General features: G+C 34.0%; 1 protein-coding gene across 1 annotated transcript in view; it reads right to left on the reverse strand.

The window, feature by feature from the left end:
• The window catches only part of LOC128551170 (uncharacterized), a 35,559-nt gene that overhangs the window by 3,989 nt on the left and 4,117 nt on the right, over window positions 1-27,453 (reverse strand). Inside the window, exons 2-3 of the mRNA XM_053531686.1 lie at window positions 26,141-26,239; window positions 8,762-8,863 (exon numbers count right to left, since the gene is read on the reverse strand). Coding sequence (XP_053387661.1) covers window positions 8,762-8,863; window positions 26,141-26,239 — 201 coding nt within the window. The remainder of the gene's footprint in view (window positions 1-8,761; window positions 8,864-26,140; window positions 26,240-27,453) is intronic.

Genomic DNA, 27,453 nt, shown 5'->3' on the forward strand with positions numbered 1-27,453 from the left:
CCCTTCGTCCGTCCGTCCACAATTTCCTTGTGAACACGATAGAGACCACATTTTATATTTGATTTTGATCAAACTTGCATACAACATGTACTGGCATAATATCTCAGTTCTTTTAAAAAACTGGACAGATCCCACCATGGGTTCAAGAGTTATGGCCCCTTAAATGACCAAAATTTGCCATTTTTGGCTTGTGAACACGATAGAGACCACATTTTGCAATCAACTTTAATCAAACTTTCACACAACCTGTATTGGCATAATATCTCGGTTCTTTCAAAAACTTGCTAGATCCCATCAATGGTTCCAGAGTTATGGCTTGTTCTATTTTGGCTTTTGCAGCCATATACATGTAGATACTTCATTTAAAAAAGCCAAAATTTGGTTATTTTTACCTTGTGAATACAATAGAAGTGATATTTTATATTTGAATTTAACCAAACTTACAAACAACTTAAGTCATAATAAGATCTCGGTTACTTTCGAAAATCAGCTAGATTCCATCATTGGTTCTAGAGTTACTGCCCCTGAAAGGGGCAAAGTTTACTTTTTTGGCCCTTTCAGCCATATAGAGTTTTCATTTATATTTTGATTTAAAACAAACTTGCATAGAATGATTATCTTGATGACCTCTAGGCCTGGACCGAAAGTGGATCATGTCGGGTCAAGAACTAGGTCATTAGGTCAGATAAAAAAAAAAGATTATTAACAACTTAGAGGCCAAAATTATAACCTTTTTTTCATGAAAGTTGGGCAGAATGTTTATCTTGATGATTTCTAGGCCAAGTTTGAAACTGGGTCATATGGGGTCAAAAACTAGGTCACCCAGTCAAATCAAAGGAAAAGCTTGTTAACACTCTTGTTCATTTGATGCGCATGAAACTTGGTCAGAATGTTTGTCTGCATGAAATATTGTACGAATTTTTATCTGGGTCATATGGAGTGAAAAACTAGGTCACCAGGTCAAACCAAAGAATAAGTTTGGTTACACGCTAGGGGGCACTTTTCTGATTCTATCTTCATAAATTTTGGTCAGAATGTTTATTATCATGAAGTCTTAGACGATTTCAAATCTGGGTCACGTGGGGTCAAAAATTATATCACTAGGTCAAATCATAGGAAAAGCTTGTATACACTATAGAGGCCAGTTTGTTTTGCCCCAATTTTCCCGAAACTTTGTCAGAATGTTTGTTTTCATAAAATTTTCGATAATTAAATCTGGGTCATGTGGGGTAAAAAACTAGAAAATGCTTGTTTACACTCAAGAGGCCACGTATTTTTTGTCCAATCTTAATGAAAACTGTTCAGAATATTTGCCTCCATAAAATCACTAGGTAAAACATGTTTACATGTAGTTATGATGTGTTACACAGGTGAGCGACCTAGGACCATCTTAGCCCTCTTGTTTAAAATTCTTTTTATATTATACATAATACTTATTTCAATAGGAACAACTTTTAGTTATGTATTATTATTTACTAGGCAATTTGATATCCAAAACAATTCTTAAGATATTTCCTAAATTGTCACAAATTCAAAATCTTGTGTGTCCAACTCCTCTCAGACTATTAGCCTGATTTGTTTCAAACTTTTAAAGATAAAAAACCTTTATGTGCAGATGATCATTCAGGAAGGATTTTTTTCTGTGACTATTTTACCGCTGTTATGTTATGTCTCTTTGATAGTTTTGCTATATAGAATATAGAGAAAAAGTTTGTACGTCCAACTTTCCTCATACTATTCGCCTGATTTGCTTCAACTATCACAGATGAAAAGCCTGATGTGCATATGGCCTTAAAAAACGAATTTTTCCGTAGTTATTCTATTTTTACCACAAATATTGCCCTTTGATAATTTTGATGTAGAGGAAAAAATCTTCTTTGTGCAACTCCTAAAACACTATTGAAAGGATATGCTTGAAAGTTGCACAGATGAAGGACCATCATATGAAGATGACCACAAATAACTTTTTATTGTGTGTATTTTTTCTAAAATTACGGCACTTTCTTGATAAAAACTTTGCAATTTAGAGGATGGCGCAGTATGTGGGGGCTTCCGTTTCCAATGGACACAGTTCTAGTTTTGTATAATTTGGTTTGTATTTAGCGATGTTTTAATTATATCAACAAGTGATTTGTTCCTTTTAAGTGTAATTATGTTTCTTTTATTTTTTTTTCAGGAAAAAACAGGGATACACTTTATTATTTTATTAATTTTATTATATTCTTTAAATTCCTGATCTAGCTTCAGTGAATGGCGAACACTGCTTCGTCTAAAATCACATAACTGTTCAATAAATTGTATACATTTTTTATACCAATAGTTATTAAATATATATACAGTGCTTCAATCAATGTTAATGATCGAATTATTCAAAATAATGTGTTCATTGATTCATCGTTTGATGTCTATATATAATATGCTTTGATAGAGTTTTAAGTGTCTGTACATCAGTGAATTTAAGTGCATCATATTAATATTTTTTAGATCAGAGTATTATTTTAATTTTCTGGTTTGATATCAACAACAATCAAATGTGGATTTGTTAATATCTGTTATAATGTTCAGAGGTTGATTAGGTAAAACTGTAAATCCATATAATAACTTTGGTAAAGCAAATGTTTTAACTACTGTTACCTTTCCAAAAAGTGTCAAAAAGCTGTGTTACCATTTCTTTAAACCGTTTTTGGTAAATTGCAATTTTGGTCCCAACTTTATTATAACGAATGTTCATTCTAAGAGTTACTCTGTGTTTAGAACAGCAAACGTGCTTCTATCAAGTTACAATGTATGCGTATGAGTAACGTCCGTTAAAATGTAAATATTCTTATATAATATAACTGTGTAACGACCAGTTCGGCGGCTCGTTCGCGATAAAGCGCACACAGTCAACGTATCTGATATGGACACTTAGTGTGTGTAATTTTTCATTGTGTTTTCTGAAATATTCAGCCTTTACGCGTCGTGATAAGCCATGAAAGCTCATTAAAAATGTTATCATACAGGTCATATAGAGATATGGTTTCGAATACAAAAGCGATGAAGATATATACTAATCGGGAAATCTATTCAGACAAAGGTGCTTGTGTATTAACAACTCGAAAAGTGTCAAGAGGGAAACCAACGTACATATGTACATTGTTTATAAATTGTTTGTGCACAGTCATCATGGTCATATAACACCTGAACTGAGGGAACTACAATGAGTTTGAGAGTATTATGCATTTCAAACATTTCTGCTATCAAATACAACGTAATGTACTGTCTCTTTTACTCTTTTTTACTGTTCAAGTCATAATATCAACATATCATGACAAAAGAGCCATGTTTTTGCTGCTGTCAGGGTATTTTCCGAAGGCAGACATATATGTATGTATTGTAATACAACAGACAACCCCTGCTTCATTTTTTTCCAGTGACATTATTTTTGTCACTACAGTTTTATCTATATTTACTGTTTTGAAATATTTGAATATTACAACAAAATAGTCCTAAGTATTTAAGTAGGATATCCCTTGGTACTAGTTTTGGTGTTAAATACTAGTATTCGCGGAGTAGTAGTAGATTTAAACATTATTTCTGGCTATAGATCTAATCACAATTTTATAACGTTAACACTACACTTTAACGATAATCAACGAAGAAAGGGTTACTAAATGTTTAACAACTCCTTTTTAAAAGATGAAATATACATTAATAAAATATATTTAACTAATATCAGAAAAGTTTATCGAACAGAAAAACACTGCAACAAATGAAAATACCGGGGGAAATGTAAATTATAATCCTTTTCAAAACAAACATATTCAGTTTAATATTAATAATCAACTTTTTTTAGAAACAGTTTTTGTTACACTGAGAGGGTCAACGATGAAATATTGCAAAAAAAAAAAAGAAAAGAGAAAATAAAAAGAAGAGAATCTAGAACAAAAATCAAAGTTTAAAAAAGAACATTAATGATAATTTTACATACATAACTAATGAGCTACAAGAAACAAAACACCACCAGAAACATTAAGACAGAAGGTTATCGGGGATGTAATGATAGTTTAGGTCAAGATGCAAGTACGAAAATTTAGGAGAGAACCATACTCGACAATACTGATTGGATATAATCAAAGACATCTAAATTTTCTAGGTTATACAGCACTGGAATGCGGGCTTGATATTGAGGAATTAATTGAGGCTCTACAAACATAACAATGCTTAAAGTTCCAAGTTGGATGGATATACTATTCTCTCGGAAACACGTTGCATTCTATGTTCTGATATCTGTAAACTATGGTTATAGAATAAATAACTAACCAGTAACACAGACACAACGGGTCATAACTTTTCTTCTAAACCAAATAAAAGTACATTTTGGATGGAAAAATGGAAATCAATTTCTCTTTTAAATGTTGTATACATATCAGCTTCAACAGTGATAGCATATTGTTCCAAATAAGGTTTGCATAGTATTTACATCAAAATCAAAATGTTTTATTAGCTGGTAGATTTAGTGGAGAAACATTCGACCTATTTACGACATACTGTTTGAAATGAATTCACTAATCATGTGGTTTATTGTTTTCAATTGATTTTCTGCAGTACTTTGACTCGATCGATCTTCTGGACATTTATACACAAAAACTTAAATTAGCCTTTAATTTTATGGACACCTTTAGTTTAAAATGGAAGTGAAACGTGTATTCTACAAATGGTCATTTATCCAAATTGTTGTGCCCCCAAGAGAGGGAGTGAGGGGGCTATAAGTTTTGCCATTGTCCGTCGTCAATCCGTTCGAATTTGATATGTAGAATTGTGTCCATAAGACGCGGATGCCCCCACATAATCCATAAACGCCGAGATTCTTGCTTAGGGCGCGGGTAGAGCACTGGGAAAGATTATTTCGAAAATTCATAATTTAAAGTATATTGGTCTGAAAACATTTGAAAAATTATACGTATCTGGCGTTACCCCCATTTTGGACTACTGCTCTGGAGTTTGGGGATACCGGAAATTCCAGACTATAGATAACATTTAACACAAGGCTATACGTTATTTTCTTGTGTACACAGGTTTGCTCCCCGGACTGCTATTAATGGAGACATTGGATGGCTCCCCAGCAACTACCGCCGATGGTTGAACATGATCCGATACTGGAATAGACTTATAAACTTTGATGACCACCGTTTAACTAAATGTGTTTTCAAACTTGACTATACGAACGGTCGTAGTAACTGGTGCAGTGAGCTAAAAGACGTTTTAATCGAATTAAACCTAAATGTTCACTACAAAAACAAAAGCGCCGTTAATCTACAGACATTAAGTGAAAAGCTGAACAATTATTTCAGTAACATATGGAGAGACAGTTTGCCGAATGTATCAAAATTGAGGACATATGCTAAATTTAAGAACGTTTTTAAGACTGAGAATTATACTCTGCTTAATCTGAGAAAATATGAACGCTCTATGCTCGCTCAATTTAGATGTGGTATTTTGCCCCTTAGGATTAAAACTGGACGGTACATTGGTGAACGCCTGGAGGATAGACTTTGTTCATTCTATCAATCACGTTCCATTGAAGACGAGTGTCATTTTCTCATTAACTGTACATTCTACAGGGATATACGAACTGATATGTTCAGTGACCAATTTAACAATAATAACTTTACCATATTGAGTGATTGTGATAAACTGGTACATCTCGTAAACAATTATCCTCGTAAAGTTGCAAAATTTATTGTTAAAAGCTACTTAAGGAGGAGAAAAGCAATATATAACACCAGATAAATTAAAACCAAATAATATGAGTAGAAAATTTACTTATTTTTTAGTATATTTACATGTATTTCTGTGTATTTGCATTTACATTCATGATACGGTGATAAGTGCTTGTTATTACTATGTTGTAGTAGGAGTGATATTTAAATGATTGATTATCTCTTATTAAAGTTACAGAAAAATACTCATTTCATATGGCATTACGCATGTTTTTTGTATTACATTGATTGGTGACTTATAGGCCCATTGGGCCGGGTGTGTTTAACTGTTATAAATATTTTATGTTATTATGTTTATATGCTCACACAGGTCACGTTAATAAACAAATTTCTTATCTTATCTTATCTTACTGCGCTATCTTCTACATAGCAACGTTGTTATCAAGAAAGGGCCATGATTCTAGAAAATATTATCCACAGAAAAAAAGGTCCAATAGTTATCGTCATCTTCACAAGCAGATCCTTCATCTGAAAACTTTTTAGCATATCCTTTCAACAGTGTTTGAGGAGTAGGATACAGAATATGTTTCTCTATATTCTATATAGTAAATTATCAAAGGGCCATAACTGCAGTAATACTAAACGTAAGAATATATCAGGTAATTGGTCAAAAAGAAAGCTAACACTTTTTGGGAGAGTAACTGTTTTAAATCCACTGCTTTATCTAGATTGTGTATATATCTATCGCACTATCTGACCCTTGATTTTATCAGGCTATTGAAAAATATTACCTATAAGTTTTTATGGAACAATGGACCTGACAGAATAAAAAGGGTAGTTTTTACCGAGAAAAAAAATTCGGAGGACTGAATATAATTGATATTACTGCTTTTTTGTCAAAGTTTAAAAGTAAGCTGGATTAAAAGATTAGATATTTTTAACTGTAACACTTGGAAAGCTCTGTTTTATATTTCGTCCGAAAATATGGCCTCTTTAGGTTCGCAGTATACGGAAGTACTATACAGAGAAATACGGAATCCATTTTTGAAAAGAAATGGCTGGTGAAAATTCGTTTGATGTTGCAAAATCAAAAGTTAAGGTTTTATTTTTCGTGATTTGAAATTTTTCGATAGTTGAGAAACTAAAACTCAAGTTCTAATTTTCATAATATGACCAAACTGCAATTTTATAGAAAGGTCGATTTCATCCAAAATCTTGAGGTCAGTGCTTTAAATAGCAATCATTATCTTGATGAAAAACATAAATCAAATTATCCACTATAACTTAAAAAAAGTTAAGCGTTAAATTCGGCAGTAGTAGTAGTAGAAAGGTACCATTTCTTCCGTTTTTCTTTTCCTGTAAGTTTCTTTTTTACCTGCTGTTTACTGTCTTTTCCTTAATGCTAAAATGTGTAAAACCTTTGAAAATATTATAATATTGTAAAGTAATTAGGCGGATGACTCTCCGATTCCTATTATACCAGTAATGGGGATAATAAACGGAATAACCCGCTGGGTGTGAAGCGAAAGAACCCTAACGTATTGCAACAGATGTATTTCTGTAATGCCCCAACGTCCAGATCTTATACAGAAATATGCCATTGGGATTTCACAAATAGAAGTAAAAAGTACCCTTTGGAGGTACGAAGGGGGTTCGTCATTCTGGTCCACAGGCTAAAATGTTTTGGACTAAATACTTGTTTTCAACAAGAAAAGATGCCCTATAAAACCAATCCTTATGAAATTGAGACAATCACTTGTAAACAATTTATGTTAAGCAGTATCAGATGAAGTTTAAATCTTGAGGTAATAATTTTTCGCAAGAGTATTGTCAAACTGTTAGCCTATTGTAAACGCCTCTCTCGAAAAAGGAATAAAAATGTGAATAAGCTTAGCAGCACCGATATAGGTATAATGTCGGAATGTCGGCAAAATGTGCCGATGTAGGGCCGGCGTCAGGCCGTTGTAGTGCCGCAAAATATTGAAATCGGTAGATCGACATCAATCATTGTAATATTTCGTACGTCGGATTGACATCGGGCCGATATTGGATTCTCTAATATAACTATATTTTTCAAAATATTATTGATAAACGTGAAAAAGTAATCTAATTGTTTATATGTGCTAATTTATTAAGTAAATATGATGTATTTCAGCATTAATCAAGCTAGGTTCCAAACAAAATTTGTAGACAATATTTATAAATATTTTATATGTAATAAAGGAAGGTAATAATTAAGGTGCATTAAGATGCATTTATATTTTTATGTAAAATGCCGCCATAGAAATATTTATATTCACAAACAAATTGAAAATATAATTATGTTTAAAATTCTGATTAAACAATTTTAATAGTGTTACGAATATACATAAAGCTTACGTAACTGTATGAAAGATGCAGTTTATAGTTGTGAAAAATATTCTACATGTATCAATAAAATCAAATAAGCATTATACACATGATGCAGGACGAATCAGTTCTCAAGAAAATTACTCTGAGAATTTGTAAAGTGTATGTTTTAAGAAAACTATGATAAAGCACTGCATGTCACACTATTTCGCGACCAAGATATGATCTGCCAATATCGGGCCGATATCAATTTGATGTTGGCCAAATATCGTTTGCCGTTATCGGACCAACGTCATTATGATGTTGGCCCGATACCGGCTGCCGACGTCGGGCCGACATCATTCCTGTTTGCAGCCGAAACTGAAACCGATATCGGGCCGTTATAGAAAACGACGTCGGTTTGATATCAGATATAGAATGCTGGCTGGGAAGCTTGTACTGTTTTAATTTCGGTATATATTGGATGAATAAAACAAATTCAAAATAACAAGAAGAAAAATGCCCATTGTTAGGAAACAAACCCTCTTTTGCAAAATGAAGCACTCTTCGGATTGTTTTTTGGGGAGATATTATATAAACATAAATGATTCTTTTTTCATTGGAGATATTAAACCAATTTCGCTTACGCCCAAAACAGCTACATTAAATTTTATCGCAGAGTAATTTTCATTCTATAACATTTCTATATTAATTTTGTGTATTTCATTTACCAGGGCTGTTGGTGTTGTATAAAGCTTTTTTCCCATTGTATTTGTAGCCGTTGAGTTTGTGTTTTGAATCTTGGAATCTTTCTCCAGGTTGAGCGTTGTTCGCTACAATGAAAATGTATAGGTAGTTTGTAATTCAGATTATTCTGATAAAATGTTATTTTCACATAAATACAAAACTACAGCAGACATTGCAATATTTGGCATTGAAATTTAAAATACATGTGCTATATTAGCTCTACAAAATTATAAGCAAACAACACACAAGACGAACATTAATCACTAACGTATAACCGTTTTGTGGCACAACTCAGCACTAGTGCTTGTCCAGTCTTGGTGTCCTTATGGGTCCCCCATTAGAAAACGAAAGTAAAAATCCACTGTTTTAATCCTTAAACGAAATAAATAAAAGAAAGAAATTCCTATATACTGACTGCCGTTACGCTATGGAGGTTTACTAGAACACGCTGTGGAACAAGGATATCATATAGTTGAACTGATATTGAAAAGGTCTCTATGTTGCCGTTACGCTATGGAGGTTAACTAGAACACGCTGTGGAACAACGATATCCTATAATTGAACTGATATTGAAAGGTTTCTATTTGGAGGTTTACTAAAACATGCTGTGGAACAGTGATATTATATAGTTAAACTGATATTAAGGACAATATCGTTAATAAAGACGATAAAAAGAAGAGGGACGAAAGATAGAACCTTGTGGAACACTGCTGAGATATATATATATATATATATATATATATATATATATACAATATGAGATGAACCCCTGAAAAAAAACATGTTATACTTTTTCTCGGATAAGTTGTCACGAAAGCAATTTAACAGGCATCCAGATATACGGTAGATTCTAACTTGAACAGAAGACCTTTGTGCCATAGGCGGTCAAAGGTCTTAGAGATATCACATAAGGCTGTACGGACTTCTTTACCTTCATCTGATGCTTGGAACTAGTATTATATATAGAAACAAGTTTGTTGGTAGTTGCACCATTGGGAACAAATCCAGATTGTAGAATGAGATAGTGTGTTTTTTTTTCTAGTGCGTTGCTGTTGAAAACAGTCGTACATGAGCTAATTTCCATTGGAATGGCATTCGACCAGTTGACAGACTTGCAAGCTCCTGCAAGAGTTCCTTCAAGATTCTGATATTTACGTTATCGGGCCCTACAGCTTTACCTACTGTGAGTGATAATTTTTCTTTAGCGGTTATCGAGTAAAGTTTGAAAGCTGAAGCTACTGTGCTTTATGAATTACAGTCCGGGAACCATTTCCTTATAGTGACATTATCCTTTCTCCTACTGACCTTCTAAACAACAGGGAGTCTCCTCATGTGGTCCTTATTCATCCCATGTAGCTACTATACTTTGTGACTTTGAGCCCGGAAATTAAAACGATACAAGGAATTAAGCCATATCCCTGTGACCTTGACCTTTATACCATTGACTCCTAGATTAGTTGCGATCTTTCCCTAGTGGCACTTGTGTAAAGATGTAAAACTTTGTGACTTAAAGTCGGAAAAGGGAAATAGAGGACGGATGGACGAACATCGCAGTTCCATAATACGTCCTATTTTTTATGGGCGTATAGATATTAGATATTAGACATAAACGGCAGACAAAATGCGCATGTCCACTTAATGCTGGTGATGCTACCAAGTTTCATTTGATTGTTTTGTATTTGTTTGGTTTAACGATACTTTGTCACACGTTAGGTCTTATGGCGACATTCCAGATTTTGATGGATGAGAAAGACCAAAGGTGCAAATCCAAACTTTGTTTCAGACAAAGGCGGGTAGCTCACTAGAACCTTCAATATTCCGTATGTCAGCTTGATGACTTCCTCACATGAAAATATTAAATCCAAACGAGGTTTCGAACCCATATCGGTGAGAGACCTGAACCATTCGCCCACGGAGGACCTAGTTTCCTTTGAAATAAGATAAAAGACGATGAAAGTGTTTAGGACAAGAAAATTATTGCATTTTGTTGTACTTCAAAGCCTAAATTGTTTAGAAACAAGTTCCGATATTATGCTTCATTTTGTGTTTATGATAAATGCCAAGTTTCATATGAATAAGGTAGAAAAAGTAAAGGTTGTTAAGTAAAAATATTCTGATGTAATTTCTTCAAATAAGTGCCAATCCTTAGAAAATGATATTAAGGAATGGAGGTCCCAATAATATGTTGAAAATGTAAGCCCAAATTTCATTTGCATTGTATGGAAGCTGTAGTTGGAGGTGAATAGACAATATGTGAAATGTAATTGTTAAAATATAAAAGTCCACATAGGAAGGTAATGATGACTCTTAATCGCTCACCTGATGTTAATAGCAGGTAACACTTATTGTAGAAATTGATCCAAGAAACATTTCTGCCAAGTAACTATAAAATTGAGCACACATTTCTAACGAAAAATAATAGGTAAGGGCAGATTTCTCGGAAGCACAGATCACTACAAACCAGCCCAAGAGTCAAGTATTTGCAAAGTAGGACCACAACAAAAAGAAGCTATAACGAGAAAATAGAACAAGGATGAATATACAAAAGGAATGCAATCACAGTTACACTAAAATGTAAACCACAATAGCGATGACATTCATGTACCAAAGATAAACACACTCAACCTCACCCAACTAACTAACAGAAAAACAGGCAAGTAAGATACAAGAACACTGTAGGTCACCGCTTTAGACACACAAGCACACAGCTATAAGCAGGAGGAAACAATCGTGTACCGCCTTATAGTAAGGAGAAGGGGATGCAAACTAGAGCTATCACTAAAGGTGATGAATATACCCCCACATGCATTGACACAGTACATTGCAATTTGACGCATACAAGATTGCATAATTATGTGGACTGTATTTATATTGACTGTATGTATACAGTATAGTAACAAAAAACAAAGTCCCGTAACTATGCAGAATATTTATCTAAAAGAACGTAACATGCACCATGCACAACTAGGGTTGGTACTGATCACTGGTGTGAAGTTTTTAATCAAATTGTGTGCAAGGGTTCGGAAGATTAGGCGCGCACAAGACTGCATATGCCGACTGTACGTACATAGTATGTGAAAGAGAAAGTTTCATAACTCTGCAATTTTTGTCGTTGAAAGAACCTAACATGCCCCATGAACAAGTACTGTTGTTACTGATCACTTGTGTGAAGTTTCATTAAATTGTGTCAAGGGGATGAGGAGTAGGTGTGCACAAGATTGTGTCTATGTATGTAGTTTAGTAACAACAAACAAAAAACAAAGTCCCGTAACTCTGCTTTTTGTTTCTGAAAGAACCTAACATGCCCCATGCACAACTGTTGTTACTGATCACTTGTGTGAAGGTTCATTACGTTGTGTCAAGTGGATGAGGAGAGATGGTGCACACAAGAGTGTGTCTATGTATATAGTTTAGTAACCAAAAAACAAAGTCCCATATCTCTGCAATTTGTTTTCTGAAAGAACCTAACATGCCCCATGCACAGCTACTGTTGTTACTGATCACTTGTGTGAAGTTTCATTAAATTGTGTCAAGCGGATGAGGAGAGATGGTGCGCACAAGATGTGTCTATGTATATAGTATAGTAACAAAATACAAAGTCCCATAACTCTGCATTTTTTTTTCTGAAAGAACCTAACATGCCCCATGCACTGTTGTTACTGATCACTTGTGTGAAGTTTCATTAAATTGTGTCAAGGGGATGAGGAGTAGGTGTGCACAAGATTGTATCTATGTATGTAGTTTAGTAACAACAAACAAAAAACAAAGTCCCGTAACTCTGCTTTTTGTTTCTGAAAGAACCTAACATGCCCCATGCACAACTGTTGTTACTGATCGCTTGTGTGAAGGTTCATTAAGTTGTGTCAAGAGGATGAGGAGAGATCGTGCGCACAAGATTGTGTCTACGGACAGACGGACGGACGGACAGACAAATAGAAAACCTGAAACCAGTATACCCCCTTATAACTTTGTAAGCGTACAATAAATGGGCATGCCAACCTCGCGCTTACTCTATTTTTAACAAGTTTGACAACATAATGTAAATAAAATGCTCGCTGAGAAGGGATAAAAAATACCAGATTATTAAGTAAAACATGAAATTAAGGTAAATCTAAGGTATAATTACACCAATGTATTCAGCAACTTGCCTGAAGTCAGAGCACCAAGAGCCTAACTTTTAAGGGCACGACTAAAAAAGCTGCAAGACAAGATTCAACTCCCTCCGTCCGTTGTATGTAGATTTAGAAAAAAAGCATTATGGAGTCTTACAATTTATTAGTCATCGCACCATCAAACAGGAAAGCGTAGCGATTAACTGTAGATGGGTCAACCACTAAACATGTGCTGTGCTTTAAAATTTCTGCATCGTATCCTCTTTGATAAACTTTTTAACACATTTTACAAATATCTGATTAAAGTAAGGACTATTTTTAGCTCGACTATTCATAGAATAGTAGAGCTATTGGACTCGCCCATGCGTCGGCGTCGGTGTCCGCGTCCCGATTTGGTTAAGTTTTTGTATGTAAGCTTGTATCTCAGCAACCACTTGTGGGAATGGATTAAAACTTCACACACTTATTCATTGTGATAAACGGACTTACACTGCACAGGTTCCATAACTCTATTTTGCTTTTTTACAAAATTATGCCCCTTTTATTGACTTAGAAATTTTTGGTTAAGGTTTTGTATGTAAGCTGGTATCTCAGTAACCACTTGTGGGAATGGATTGAAACTTCACACATTTATTCAATGTGATAAACTGACTTATATTGCACAGGTTTCATAACTCTTTTTTGCTTTTTTACAAAATTATGCCCCTTTTTCAACTTAGAATTTTTTGGTTAAGGTTTTATATGTAAGGTTGTATCTCAGTACTCACTAATTGGAATGGACTGAATCTTCACACAGTTGTTCACTGTCATGATCTGACATACACAAAGCAGGTTTCATAACTCTATTTTGCTGTTTTACAAAATTATACCCCTTTTTTGACTTAGAATTTTTTGGTGAAGGTTTTGTATGTAAGTTGGTATCTCAGTATTCTAATGGGAAAGGATTGAAACTTCACACACTTATTCACTGCCATGATATGACATGCAGTGCAAAGGGTCAATAACTCAATTTCGCGCATTTTACAAAATTATGCCCCTTTTAAACTTAGGAGTTTTGGATTAAATTCTTATATGTAAGCTGGTATCTCAGTACCCTCTAACGGGAATGGATTGAAACTTCACACACTTGTCCACTGTCATGAGCTGATAAGCACTATGCAGGTTCCATAACCCTATTTTGCTTTTTTGAGTTATGCTCCTTTTTCGACTTTCGTATTCATTCAATCGACAAGGCTGTTGAATAGTCGAGCGTTGCTGTCCTCCGACAGCTCTTGTTTAATTTTTCGAATTTTATAATCTACATCCCCATAGTATTCTGGGTGCGTAAGTGCAAGTTTTAAAAGTGTTTTTAGGTTAGTATTGTATTGTTCTAACAGTTCGGACGATCTAGAGTAAAATTTACTGAAAGCCTTTTTGTAGTTTATGACAACGGTAACCCTGTTGTAATAATTTCTAGATTATATGAAGATTTCTACCATTAAAATCTTTGAGCAAGCTCTTAATAGCCGCCGGTTTCCATAGCAAAACCGATTTTGCCTTGGCAAGAAAATTCATTAGTTTGCCATTGCATTTTTGTTTTTCATTTTTCGTAAGAAATATTAATAATAATTTACATATAGATTTGAACTAAGATAGTTATTATTATTGACCGTATCTATATTCTGAATAAAAACCTGACTAATAATAGTATATAACTTCAAAGTTGATGAAATTTATAAGCAGCTGCTTATTAATGACGTTTATAAAAAAGGATTGACATAAATGCTTACACCAGTTTTCCGTAAATGAATGGAAGAATGTTGAAATCGTATAAGGAGAATTATTTCCTGATTGTCAACTATTTCATGTCAATACTCTTGACAGTTTCAAGTATTCTTCGAACACAATACAAATATTTCAATTTGACTAGCTCAATTTGTGACATTGATCAACCGACCGGATTTTACGATGTGCACTTCCGTCTCATCACCACCTGCATATATGCCAAGTTTTAAGTCGACACCCTCAATGTTTTTTAAAGTTATGCTAAACGGTATGCTTCTGACATGAAATGTATTATTTTACCTTTCGACTCAACTTGTAACTTCCTTTCCTTTAAACGGAATGTCGTATTACTGTGTTAACGTCCCGCCGACTCAACAGAAAGACGCTTTTTTATCGTGTTGTTGTGCTGCAGTGTTTGCGGGTCGATTGCACGATAATACGGCGGCTGAACAGTCTTTTTCACGATAGGAAAACGACAAATAAAGGATACAGGTCGGTAATTTCACACATTTATATATTTTCGAGATCCCGTGCCGTTGGGTATAATAATATTGTTCTGTCAACTATGATATTGTTGTGGGTAAGCCCCATCGACATGATAACATGGCAAAACACTCTGTGTCGTTGTCGTTCTATTTATGCCGTGTTGCCGTGTCTTCACCCCGCCAACACGGCAACTCATCATAGCACAAATGAACCACATATTGAAATTATTGGAAACTGTAAATGAAAAGAGGATATTTGTTTGCTTTCATGTAAGATCGAAATACCTTTCACCTAGTAATCATTAAATGCTACAGTCGTGTATGAAAGTGCAAAGTGTAGTTCCGTGTGAAATAAAGTTGTTGTTTTTCTTTTCTGTGAGAATATCAAATATATTTCACTCCAGTATTTCAATACTTCACTTAAATTAGAATATCAATAATACCAGTATATAAGAATGATTTTCACGAAGTTCATGTGGAGAAAATAGTAGGTTACTAGTAGGTCACTAGTTTGTGTTCTTTAAAGTATAAATATAAGCCAACGTCATTTTAATTTTACGTACATGATTTATCTTGACTGTCATATTGATGTAATGGTGATGAGCTTGTATGCTTAAATCTGTTTAAATAAGGCCTAATCAGCGTGTGACACTAAGTAAAAGTCAGATTTTCGTCCAGACAAAATATACATTATTTTATGAATAAAAATGGTAAAATATTTCTGCATTAAGCAACGTAGATATATCAATTAACTTTTTTAAAGTGTGGCACCGTTAAAGAAGTAACATACTGTGAAATCCTTTAATTTTGTCGGCACGAAATTTCTTGGTTTTGGTCAAAACGGCTGTTTCGTGGGGACGTAAATTCGTAGATTTTCAATTTAAAAAAAAATCATAATTTCCACAGGAAAAGATCTAGTATCATTTTATTTTAACATGTGAAACCTACACGTGTCAAACAGCGCTACCATGGTTACTAAATTTGCAAACTACGCCGCGGGAGATTAGCGAGTGACCATGTGCCAATTAACGATCGCTTAATCTATAATCACAGTGTATAGACTCTCTGTACGCCCAACCGGAAGTCGCCAAAAACTAGGCGTTCAGAAATCAAAACACAATTTTTTGCTGTCGCGGATGGCTTGGATTTTCATTGTTTATTTCGTTAATATAGCATGAAGTAAGTGTATTTTTTATTTTACGTATCGATATGGAATTACTGTTTACGTAGATACCAAACACGCCTGTTAAAACTCTTAATATACTTAATTTCAAGTCAAATCACGCGTGGGTATTTGTTCGATTTTGTAATGAAACTGTCAATTCTTTGAAATACATGTATCTCAAGCTTTTGCAAAGAATTGAAACTTTTGCTAATTCATAGATAAATATCTTACGCGTCGATAAATACCAGCATGACTCTATGGTAACGAATACGCTTTTAGGAAAATGTGTTTTTCAGAGACATATGTGCCGATTACACTGTCCCACTATTCGATGTATTACTGGCCCACTAATCGCAATTTTTAAAATCCGGACTGAACGCTTAGTCGAAAAACTGTACGCCTATTCAAAACTTCTTTTCATTCTTATATTTCAATGTTTTGACTTTGTTTTATGATAACCAAAAGTTAAAATATAATAGTTATAACTTCTTTCGTTTTCGTAACAGTCATGGACCAGTTTAAATGCTATTACTGCAGTTTCGATTCCGCTTTTCGTTGGTGTTCATTAGTAAGCATTTATCAAAATAAATTGGTCTAGCACGGCGCAGCTGTGCGCCTAACTCAATTTGGTAAGTGCGTACTAATAAACTCTAACCTGCATAGTGTTTGAAATTGATTTTTGCAATAATGACTAGATTCGTAACACATTAATCACTAGCGCATAATTCATTTTAATCGTTACGTGGCACAACTCAGTGTTTGATCAATTTTCGGCATCTCAGAGACTTGTTCGGACTTTACGACGGGAACTTTATCATCTCTCACAGAAAAAAAAAAAACAGTTGCCGTCGGCGCGGTAACTGGTAATTTCTGTTTATTTTAATATCCGGCTCTAAAGCATCGCTGATATCATTCAAAATCAAGCAGATCGAAGCTAACACTCGGTTCTTTTTCGTTTTCATTCATAATTATTGAGTATTCGCTACAGAACAAACTGAAAATGACCAGGCTTCTAGTGATTACATCAGTTGATCTACATGTATAAATAATATGAATAAAGCTACCACCGTCTTGAAAGATAGATGAGCGGAACTCATTTTCATTGCACACTTTGACTGTACAAAGCAACCAGGCAGACAGTGCGTGTGTCTGTAGGCGGAGCTTAAATTCAAAAAGTAATTTCAAACACTAAGTACAATACCTTGAGTGACATTGACCTTGGGTATAATGGACGCAGGGACCCTGCAGAAGAAAAAGGCTTTGTTTCTATGCTGCACAATGTTTATGCGAAGTTACAGTAAGGAATAAGCAAAAGTAAAAAAGATGTGACAAAAAAAAGGTTGCCTTAAGACTTTTAACCAAGAAAGCCAACGCCGAAGCCGGGGCTAGTAGAATTGCACCCCTATTCCCGAATAGTCGAGCTAAAAATACAAAGAAAAAAATGAAGTGTCCTGTCACACTGAGCGAAATAAATATATATTTTTCTCGTATGTGAGCGGAAACACGTATAAACATTCATAGCGCGTGTGTCTGTAGGCGTAGCTTAAATTAAAAAAAAATAATGTCAAACACTAAATGCAATACCTTGAGTGACATTGACCTTGGGTATAATGGACACAAGGACCCTGCATAAAAAGGCTTCTCGTTTGTATGCTGCACAATGTTTATGCGAAGATACAGTAAGGTTTAAGCAAAAGTAAAAAAGATGTGACAAAAAAGGTTGCCGAAAAAATTTAAACAAGAAAGCCAGCGCGGAAGCCGAGGCGAGTAGAATAGCACCCCTATTCCCGAACAGTCGAGTTAAAAAACAAAGAAGAAAAGAAAGACAAACAAAGTGTCCGTCAAACTGAGCGAAATAAATATATATTTTTCTCGAATGTTAGCGGAAACACGTATAAAGATTTTATTTCTTGTCCAAGACAAGGACATCGTTGGTGAAACAGACTAATAAATACTGTTTCACAGTCGCAAGTAAAATACAATACAAAATTTATATTTCTTAATTCAAGGAGTACAGTGTATAGAGCCTGCAAGTCCAAACACTTCGTCATTTCTTTATTGAATAGGCGTACAGTGTTTTGGCGAATAGTGGAACAGTTTTTATATAAAGTTTTGCGACTCGGCGGCCAGTGCATAATTCAGATGCATGTTGAATTAAACAATATTTCAACTATTTAGGATTGTAAATTCATATTTGTAGGTATAAACTCATGTGCATGGATTGATAATGTAACACTCAGAAGCGGTTCTGACACGTATTTCCTTCGCACTTCCTAAATAACGGGCATTTTAGCCTGAATGCATCGTCTTTTGCTATGACCAGTTGTGTTTTTGGTGAAAATACGTTTTATTTTCATGTGTTAGTGTCTATTTAACGACAGTTTGTTGCAGAGACATTAATCATACATTGAAAAATATATACAAGAAGAATATTTATTTCAAATAGCCATAGAAAAACATAAAAATAATTACTACCGACAGCTTCCAACAATTTGAAAAACGAAAGTGAACGCCTAGTTATTGGCGACTTCCGTTTGGGCGTACAGAGAGTCTATACACTGTGATAATTATACGACCCCTAATTCTCAAAACTTAATTAAACTTTGAAATATCCAATAAGTAAAGTCGGTGCCAATTAGAAAGTGTCAAAACCCTGGCATTAGGGATATAGTCTTGCACAATTAGCATTCATAATCGAAACAAATATAAAGTTCATCACATTGATCATTTGATCGGGTTCCCAACAAGAACTGATTTTTGTGTTGCAAATTAAAAAAAAAAACAAAACAAAAAACAACTAGAGGTTTACCTATTTTATTTTGCTAAAATGTGTTTTTGCATACGATTGATAAAATATATATGATGTAGAATCGTGAAAAAAGTTCCGTACTTGCCTGTTGTTGAATGCGCGTCTGCATCTAAAATTACAAGCTGTTGAACTTTTCCATGAACCACAAAATCCACGAAAATTAATCCCCCACGAATAATAATGATTTCACAATACTGTTCTGAACTGTATATTTGTTTTTCAATGATGTCGTGCCATATATACGTTATTGATTTGATATTTGAAAGCGGAATTCATCAGAGTACTAAAATTATTAGGTGTAAACCAGGGAATCGTACGGATTCCTTTTTCTAGGTCATGTTACATTAATCATCATATTTCACATTGTTGCGTCAATTTTTCAAGATTTCCAGTTGTGAAACTTAAGTGATAGGTCTAGGACCATCATAACTTTCCCGTTGAAAAAGAAAAAAAAATATATTGTCAGCTCTACATCTCCAGCATACGATATCTTAACTAGAGGGCACGACATCTTATCTCGAGAGCATGACATTTTACCTAGATTGCAAGACAGTTTGCTTCGATCGTATCGTATGGCACCCTATATCTTATCTTGAGAGGACTTCATATTATATCGAGTGCCCGACATCTACCTCGACGCTACGACATTATATTTTGAGCGCAAGACATCTTATTTATATCGCACGACATTCCATCATGAGGGCACGACATTTTATCTCCAGCACTCGACATGTTAATTCGAGTGCACGACATGACGTCTCGATCAACTGACATCTTATGTCGACTGAAAAATGTATGATATATGCGATATAGTCTTGCCACAGAGGGATCGCACTCTGATATGTTGAAAGACAATCAATGGCAAACTGATGTAAAAATGAAAACTGCACCGATCTGGAAAACGTCTGTACCTGTGCACAAATGAGATTTAAATCTGTTCTTGAAGTGTTCCAGTGACTGTAGAAAACGAATGATTTTCTGTTAAGTGACCATGGGTTCTATTTCTGTGTTGGAATTTTAGTAAAAGTCGTCAGGCGACTATCCAGCTGAAGATCCTATATGGCCCTGATTGAACAATTTCAAATACTGAGCGGGTACCTTGATATTTTGATTACTTTTAGTTTCTTGACTTTGCCTTCTAGTGCCACATTATCATCCTTCCTGTCCAAACTAACACCCCTCAATCCTCCAACCTCACCCCACACATCAATGCCCTCCTCCCTTAAAATTACTTGTTAACTATATTTCAGATTCCTGTATTATTAATAATATTATTCGTTCATTCGCCCGTACCCCACGCCTCAAACACACAAGACATTACAATTCCGTATCTTTTTAATGGAAATATAAAAATCTTCCTGTCAATTATAAGTGCATGTATATACAAACGCGCACCCCCATGTAATCATGCAGCTACATATTCATGCGTGCACGTATATTTTTATACGTGCACGTCCTTTTTAAAATGTACGCATACGCAAAGCAGGCTCTAATGATACACCATAGTTATGTATGGGGTGTTTGTTAAGCTATCTAGCCTGTCTTTGCATGCGGTATATATGATCTGTATTACTGGTCATCCACTTCCTTTCGATTATTACAAGTTTGTTTAACTCATTTTATGATAACTGTGAGTGTACAGTTGTTACTGGCGAGCCCTCCAGGAAAATATATTTGTGACCATATATATGTTAAGTTAAAAAGAAATATGCAAAACTGTATTTAAATTTTCGTGCGACAATTCGGCATTAAATGAGATAAAAATACGTGAAATAGTCTACAAATGTATAAATTTTCTATATAAGCCTATAAAAATTATATCTTTAAGCATCAAGTTGTGTAATTAATATCTTATCATATACCATTAGTTTTCAAGCTTTTAACGAGCACCGAGTTTTGTATTGTTTAGTATTGATTGTATCATTTAGCTTCAATTTCATATCATTTAACGTCAATTTTATCATTTAACGAAGTTAAATCATTTAGCGCTCGCACACACGTCCCTTGCTGAAACGACAGAACGACTGGTTTTGTATTTGTCAAGCTGCAATTTGTCATAAAGAATATTTTAAAGAATATTTTGCCATGGACTTCCTAATTTTAGAAAATGAAATAAAGTTATACAAAGTTATTATTCTACATATGCCCAGAAATACAGAAAACATATTTTTAAGAAAATTAGAAAATCATTTGCCGACGAAATATCTTGCCATGGCAAAGAAGACCGATTTGCCATGATAGCAAAATCGTTTTTGCATTGGAAAATGCCCTCTTTCTACTCCAATTTACAAAAAATAAACAAAAACAAAACTAGTACTGATATGAAATGAATTCATACTAACTTTGACCTAGGATAGTAAATACAATTTAAAACAACTTTTATTTTTCTAAAGCGCGTATAAATATAGGCTGAGTTTGTCAAATACCGGCGTGGCAAAAAGAACCAGGCAGCTATTTCTTGCAAAACTAATAAGTTGGGAAATATAGACACCGTATGATGTTGCTCGACGGACATCACCATCAAAGTGGGGGAAGCTGACAATTTTAAAATTAAAATCGTCCCTTTTATGATATATTTTCGTTTCTAGATTCTTATTCACAATTGTTATATCTAAATCTAGAAATGACGCTTCTTAATCTGAAAAACAAGCCTTGTATAAAGCAGTAACTCTTTTTGGTAAATGTGTTTCAACATTTCTGAAAAATATAATTTTTCCATATTCAAAATATCATCAAGATACCTTGAGGTTCCATTAAAAGCGTCAATAATTTCAAATTTTGTCTCAGTGGATAACCTAAGTATAGAATATCGTTCATAACAGTAAAAGAATAAATCAGCAATGAGTAGGGCGCAGTTGGTTCCCATCGGGATATGAATTACCTGCCTGAAAGTTTTATTGCCAAATTTGATAAGTATGTTGTCTAGTAGAAACCTTAGAGCTTCATAACCTGACCACAACTCCATAGGTTGTATCTTTTAAATGCACTGTTAGAAAAGAAGGCTCTACTTTCATTGCAAGCTAGACAATGTGGTAAATTAGTATAGAGTAGAAAAGTCATAAGTACTTATATTCGAACATTTTAAGTGTTTGTTTTTTAGCTTTTTGATAACATCTCCAGAGTTCTTCATTGACCAAAACAGATTAACACCCGAGTTCTCATATACCTTGGAGCAATACTTCTGTATGTGGTCTTTAATTGCAGAAATACAAGGAGTCCAAAGTAGAGAAATATTTTTGTAGTGCATAAGGCTAAATTTGCAATGAACCGAGCTTTATATGGAGTTTTGTGAAGTTTAGGGATCGAATAAAGAGTAGGGAGCTTCATCTGACTGTTGTCAAGCGCGACATTAAAATTTAAACATTGATTTACATGACTTCTTATAATATTATTTTCATTTAGTAGTGAAAACTGGTAAGTTTTTGTATATTCATTTTGTAATATTTCTGTGTAGTAAATGCGTCATAAAATAATAATATTATTTGAAGCTGGTTTCTTTTAACTTCGAAGTGAAAACTTGGGTTAAGGGTGTATTAAGGAAGAGTTTCATTTATAAAATTTGAGGTTTTATGATTTTAAATATATTCTCCATTCAGTGAGAGCGTTCTGATTTGCATTTTCTTTCAGACACCAGTTTTTAATATAGTCACCAACAGACTGAGTTATTTCAGAGAGACATTTTTTCAAAGTTAATAGACGAGGGAATTCTATAGTTTGGACCTTTGGAGAGAATGTTTCTGATTTTTTTTTCATTAAAAATCTTAAAATTACCCGTAATGATACGGCCGGTTGGTTAGTAACAGTATTTAGATTCTTTACAGCTACAACTGTCTGGAACATTAAGCTCTTAATCCGAGGCACTGTTATTGTAATAAAATATATCGTTTCTAACTGGTTTATTATATTCATAACAGATGACAGGTGTTTTTGAATTCTTGAAATATTTAGGAATACAGTTAACTACATATTGGTCCTTAAAAATAGTAGGTAAATCAATAAACTCGATTCCTATATTTATGAAAGTTAAGTTTTGAAAGTTTCGTTTATGATCAGATTCAGAATCAATACGAGGTCTAAGAAAATGTTGAGTATAGCTTTGAATCAAAGAAAGTGTCGTAAAACGGAGGTGTATGCATATAAATATTATCAACTTATTGATCAATTTGCCTCAAGGAAGAAAGAGATTAAACATGATAACATAGCATGACTACGAGCAAAGTGTTTTAGTATCATATTGCAGTCAGCGACAGTCATTCTTTTGCGAAGTTTACGTTTGATACTCCAATTTCTTCGAACACCATGAGAATGCGTTTTGCATCTTTTTCGGAAATAGATAGAGAATATATCGATCATTCCGGAATCTTTTGAGATATTTTCCTTTTGATAAATGTTATCATTTAAACCTAATGGAAATGGTGTTAGTAGAAATTTAATCCACTGAAGTACAGAGACATGTCTGAATTTTTCTTGAAACCAGAGGTCATGTTAACTTCATATTTTAATTGTTCAAAAGCTTGAACAAAAATATCTTTAACCGAATGTCTAGTTTTACGAAAATGATTGATAAGAAGCTCCGGGATTTATTATAGATAACGTCAGATGAATTTCAAGAAAAGTCTGAATGAGTATTTATAATACAATTTCTATTATTTACTGTAGAGCGTATTGTCGAGTTACAATTAAGATGAGTACAGCACATGCACCTATTAGAATGACACTTAGAGACTGAATGAAATTAAACGTGTTCAGTAGCAGCTGTTTTCATGTTGTATTTTCCAAGAAAAGGTGATTTAATTTTTGAAATCAGTAATCTAAAAATTTTGTTGTAAAATGCTGTGTTTTTATAGTTCTCCTAGAATTATCTGAATGTAAAACTAAATGACCACCGGACGCCACATTATAGCTAGTAAATACAGAGGATAAGTATCTACTGGGCACGTTAGATATCACACAATTAGTCTTTTACTTTGTATTACTTTTGTATTTGTTTTTATGATTCTACTCCTTTTGTTTTAAATGGAAGAGCCATTATGCATCCAGCGAAATTAAAAATCAATGGGAATTATCCATTTGTTAAAAATCAAACAAGAATTCTGGTTGAACAACATTCTCTTGACAATACCATGAAAACAAAAGACCAGAACCGGGTAAACGAGTAGAAATAATTATAAGGTGTGGAAAGAACTAGAATAAGATAAAAATAATGCTTAAAAGGAACCAAACAATTTTACAGATTTTATTTACAAAAACATTTTTAATTTTAGTGTGTATCCCATTTTGCAAACCGAAGCAAAATCATAACTTGATGACGTTACTAAATTGACTCGTAGATGACGTCATAATTTATCTAGTCCGATACAGAAAATAAAGTATGCATATATACTCTAGGGCACCGCTTTTTAAGGCCATTGAAAATTAAGTTATTGGAGACAGGTATAGAATTAGTTGGTAAATATATTTTAATAATAATAGTCCATATATAAAATTCCAATGATGGAGTCTATTTCAACCAAAACAATTGTGAAATTGATCCAACGGGAAACGACAGTTCAGAAAAGTACAGCCAAACTTTCAACCCCTACAAATAGAAGATGAAATATGAGACAGGACTATCTGAATAAAGAAATCCAATATCCGGTCATTTTCAGTAAGAGTGGAAACTCAAATACAGGATTAAAATGATGCAAAAGTCGTCAATGATTCCAAGGAATGGATCAGTAAATCTATACCAACATTGAGACATAGTACGGGGAAACCTTATACAGCTACCACACGGTACATTATGTCCATTGTTGTGACTGCAAAAGATAACAGGTAAGGGTAGAGTTTTCGAAAGCACAGAGTACTAAAACACAGCCTTAGAGCCACGTTTTTGCAAACCATGAGTCACCAGCCGTGCAAATGAATGTACAATAATTCCAAGGAATCAGTAAATCTATAACCAAACCGAGACATAGTACGGGGAAAGCTTTAACAGCTATCACTCGGAATTAAATGTCCGCTATTGTGATTACAAAAGATAACAGGAAAGCGTAGATTTCTCAGAAGCACAAAATACAAAAAAAAAAAAAAACACAGCCTTAGAGCCACGTATTTGCAAACCATGAGTCACGAGCCGTGCAAATAAATGCTCAATGATTCGAAGGAATCAGTAAATCTATAACAACACAGAGACACAGAATTGGGCAACCTTTTACCGCTACCACACGGCACTAAATGTCCGCTGTTGTGACTACAAAAGATATTAGGTAAGGGTAGATTTTTGTTATATATACAGACAGAAATTTGCCCACGAAAAATGTGAGAGAGTCATCAAAATTGCAGACGGACGAACGAACGGACGTGCTTCTGTAAGATGGACTTATAGTGAACGATGAGTGGTCGCTATTGCTCACCACAACACTTTGTGCTCAGGTCAGCTGAATGGAAGCGTAACTAAAATTAGTAACCAGTCATATAACTCTCGACCATATACGCAAAGTTTCATTTTGAATTAGATAGAAACTATAGAAGGAGCTAATTATATGATAATTGTAATATTGCAAAGTCCAAAAAGGTGCACTACTCAAGACAAAAGAAAATGTACGTAAAAGTCCCGATAATATATACATAACAACGTTATGCTGATACAAACCGTCATTTGAATTGAATATTAACTGTAGGAAGAATTGAGTTGACAAAAATGTAAAGTTCAACAAGAACAAATTATTCAAACTTAAAGTCCCGACATGGAATGTTCACTTCATGACATAATTTGATTTGAATCGGACGAAAACCGTAGAATTCGAATAGACAAGTTTCAAATGTAGTTGTAATACTGTTAAATCCAAACAAGGGTCATAACAGGAAAAACATGTCCTTGGAAAAAATATTATTAAGTCGCAAAAGATACTGATCTTAAAGCATAAATAGGATTTTGCGAATAATCATTAATGAAACATCAAACTATTTTCATACTAGTTGCAGGAATGAACTAAAATATTGAACATATATGTCTGCAGTGGTTTAATTAATGTCAAAGTAATTACCTGTATCATCTGAAGAAAACTGTTCAAAATATTTGATTAATTCCTTCCCCAGTTTTTCAGCATCCTTTTCGTTTTCTATTGTTCCACACCAAAATGCACCTGAAATACAAATCTGTTTCTTGTCGGAAAAGTAAATTCTTCTTTAGTTGTTGCAGTAATCAGTTCATATCAATTGCAAATAATGCAAGTAGCTTACATATTAGATTTGTCTTTTAGAAATTACTAATAATGAAGAAAACGAAAGTATATTTGATATTTTTTTTAGAAATTGTGGGGGAATAAAAAACTCTTTTGTTTACTAAAATGTAACATATCGAACGAAGAGGATGTACGTATGCGTAATAAATTATACATGCGTTGTATAATCGATTCATATTGTTGAGAGATGTTTCTACTAGATTTTATGTGTCTTTTTGTGCAAAGAAGAAGTCGAAATAGGGAAGCAATAGTTCCTGCGCATATATGGCGACAAAAAAAAAAAGTGTTAAAAATCTGGAAGAAAATTAACCCTCGATATATAGTTTAGGAGTAGGTAGAAGTCTAGTGAATCGTTCTACGCACCAAATAGACTTTATGAATTAAGTGTAATACAATTATGTTATACCAGTTCGCTTCTGATACGTCTGCTTTATGAAGTTGTATATCAAATGTGATAGCACTCTTTCTCGGCCCCTGTATGATTACTAACAATATGCAGAAGTGGCATCAATATTGCAGAATTTTAGTGGAAATGTGTATGAAATTTTCATTACAGAATTTAATTTAGCGATTGGTATTTATAGAGAGAAAAAGTCACTTCATATAATAAGAACTTTAGGTAGCTTTAAGTTAGTTCTTACATAATGTGACAATTTGTTCTTTGGCCTCCAAGCGTGATCTTGAGATAGCACCCCTATCAAGTACTATGTATCTGGGGTATGGTAATCTAACGGCCATAACTCAATGAAAAATCATTCGACTATAAAATCAGTATAATATGCACACATAGATTCGCTACGGCTAATCCCATCAATAGTACACAAAAAGAAGTTCCGGAACATTTTACTAAAATGATACTTAAAGGGTCATAAATCAAAACCTAAAAGTAATGTGAGAGGAACATGCCTTTAATAAGCAAAAACTAATATACCATTCAATGAAATCCATCCGGAAGGTTTGAAAATAAAGGATGGAAAAATCTTAATGCTGAGAGACCAAGGCTAAAACGATGTTTCCGATAATGATTTAAATTTTTCAATGGTGGTAAACGCGCAATCCAATTCCCGCTTGGAATACACTAAAATGGGTTGCCCGGCGTCCGGTGCTAGTGTTGC

Source organism: Mercenaria mercenaria, chromosome 19, assembly GCF_021730395.1.
Source record: "Mercenaria mercenaria strain notata chromosome 19, MADL_Memer_1, whole genome shotgun sequence".
NCBI classification, from domain to species: domain Eukaryota; kingdom Metazoa; phylum Mollusca; class Bivalvia; order Venerida; family Veneridae; genus Mercenaria; species Mercenaria mercenaria.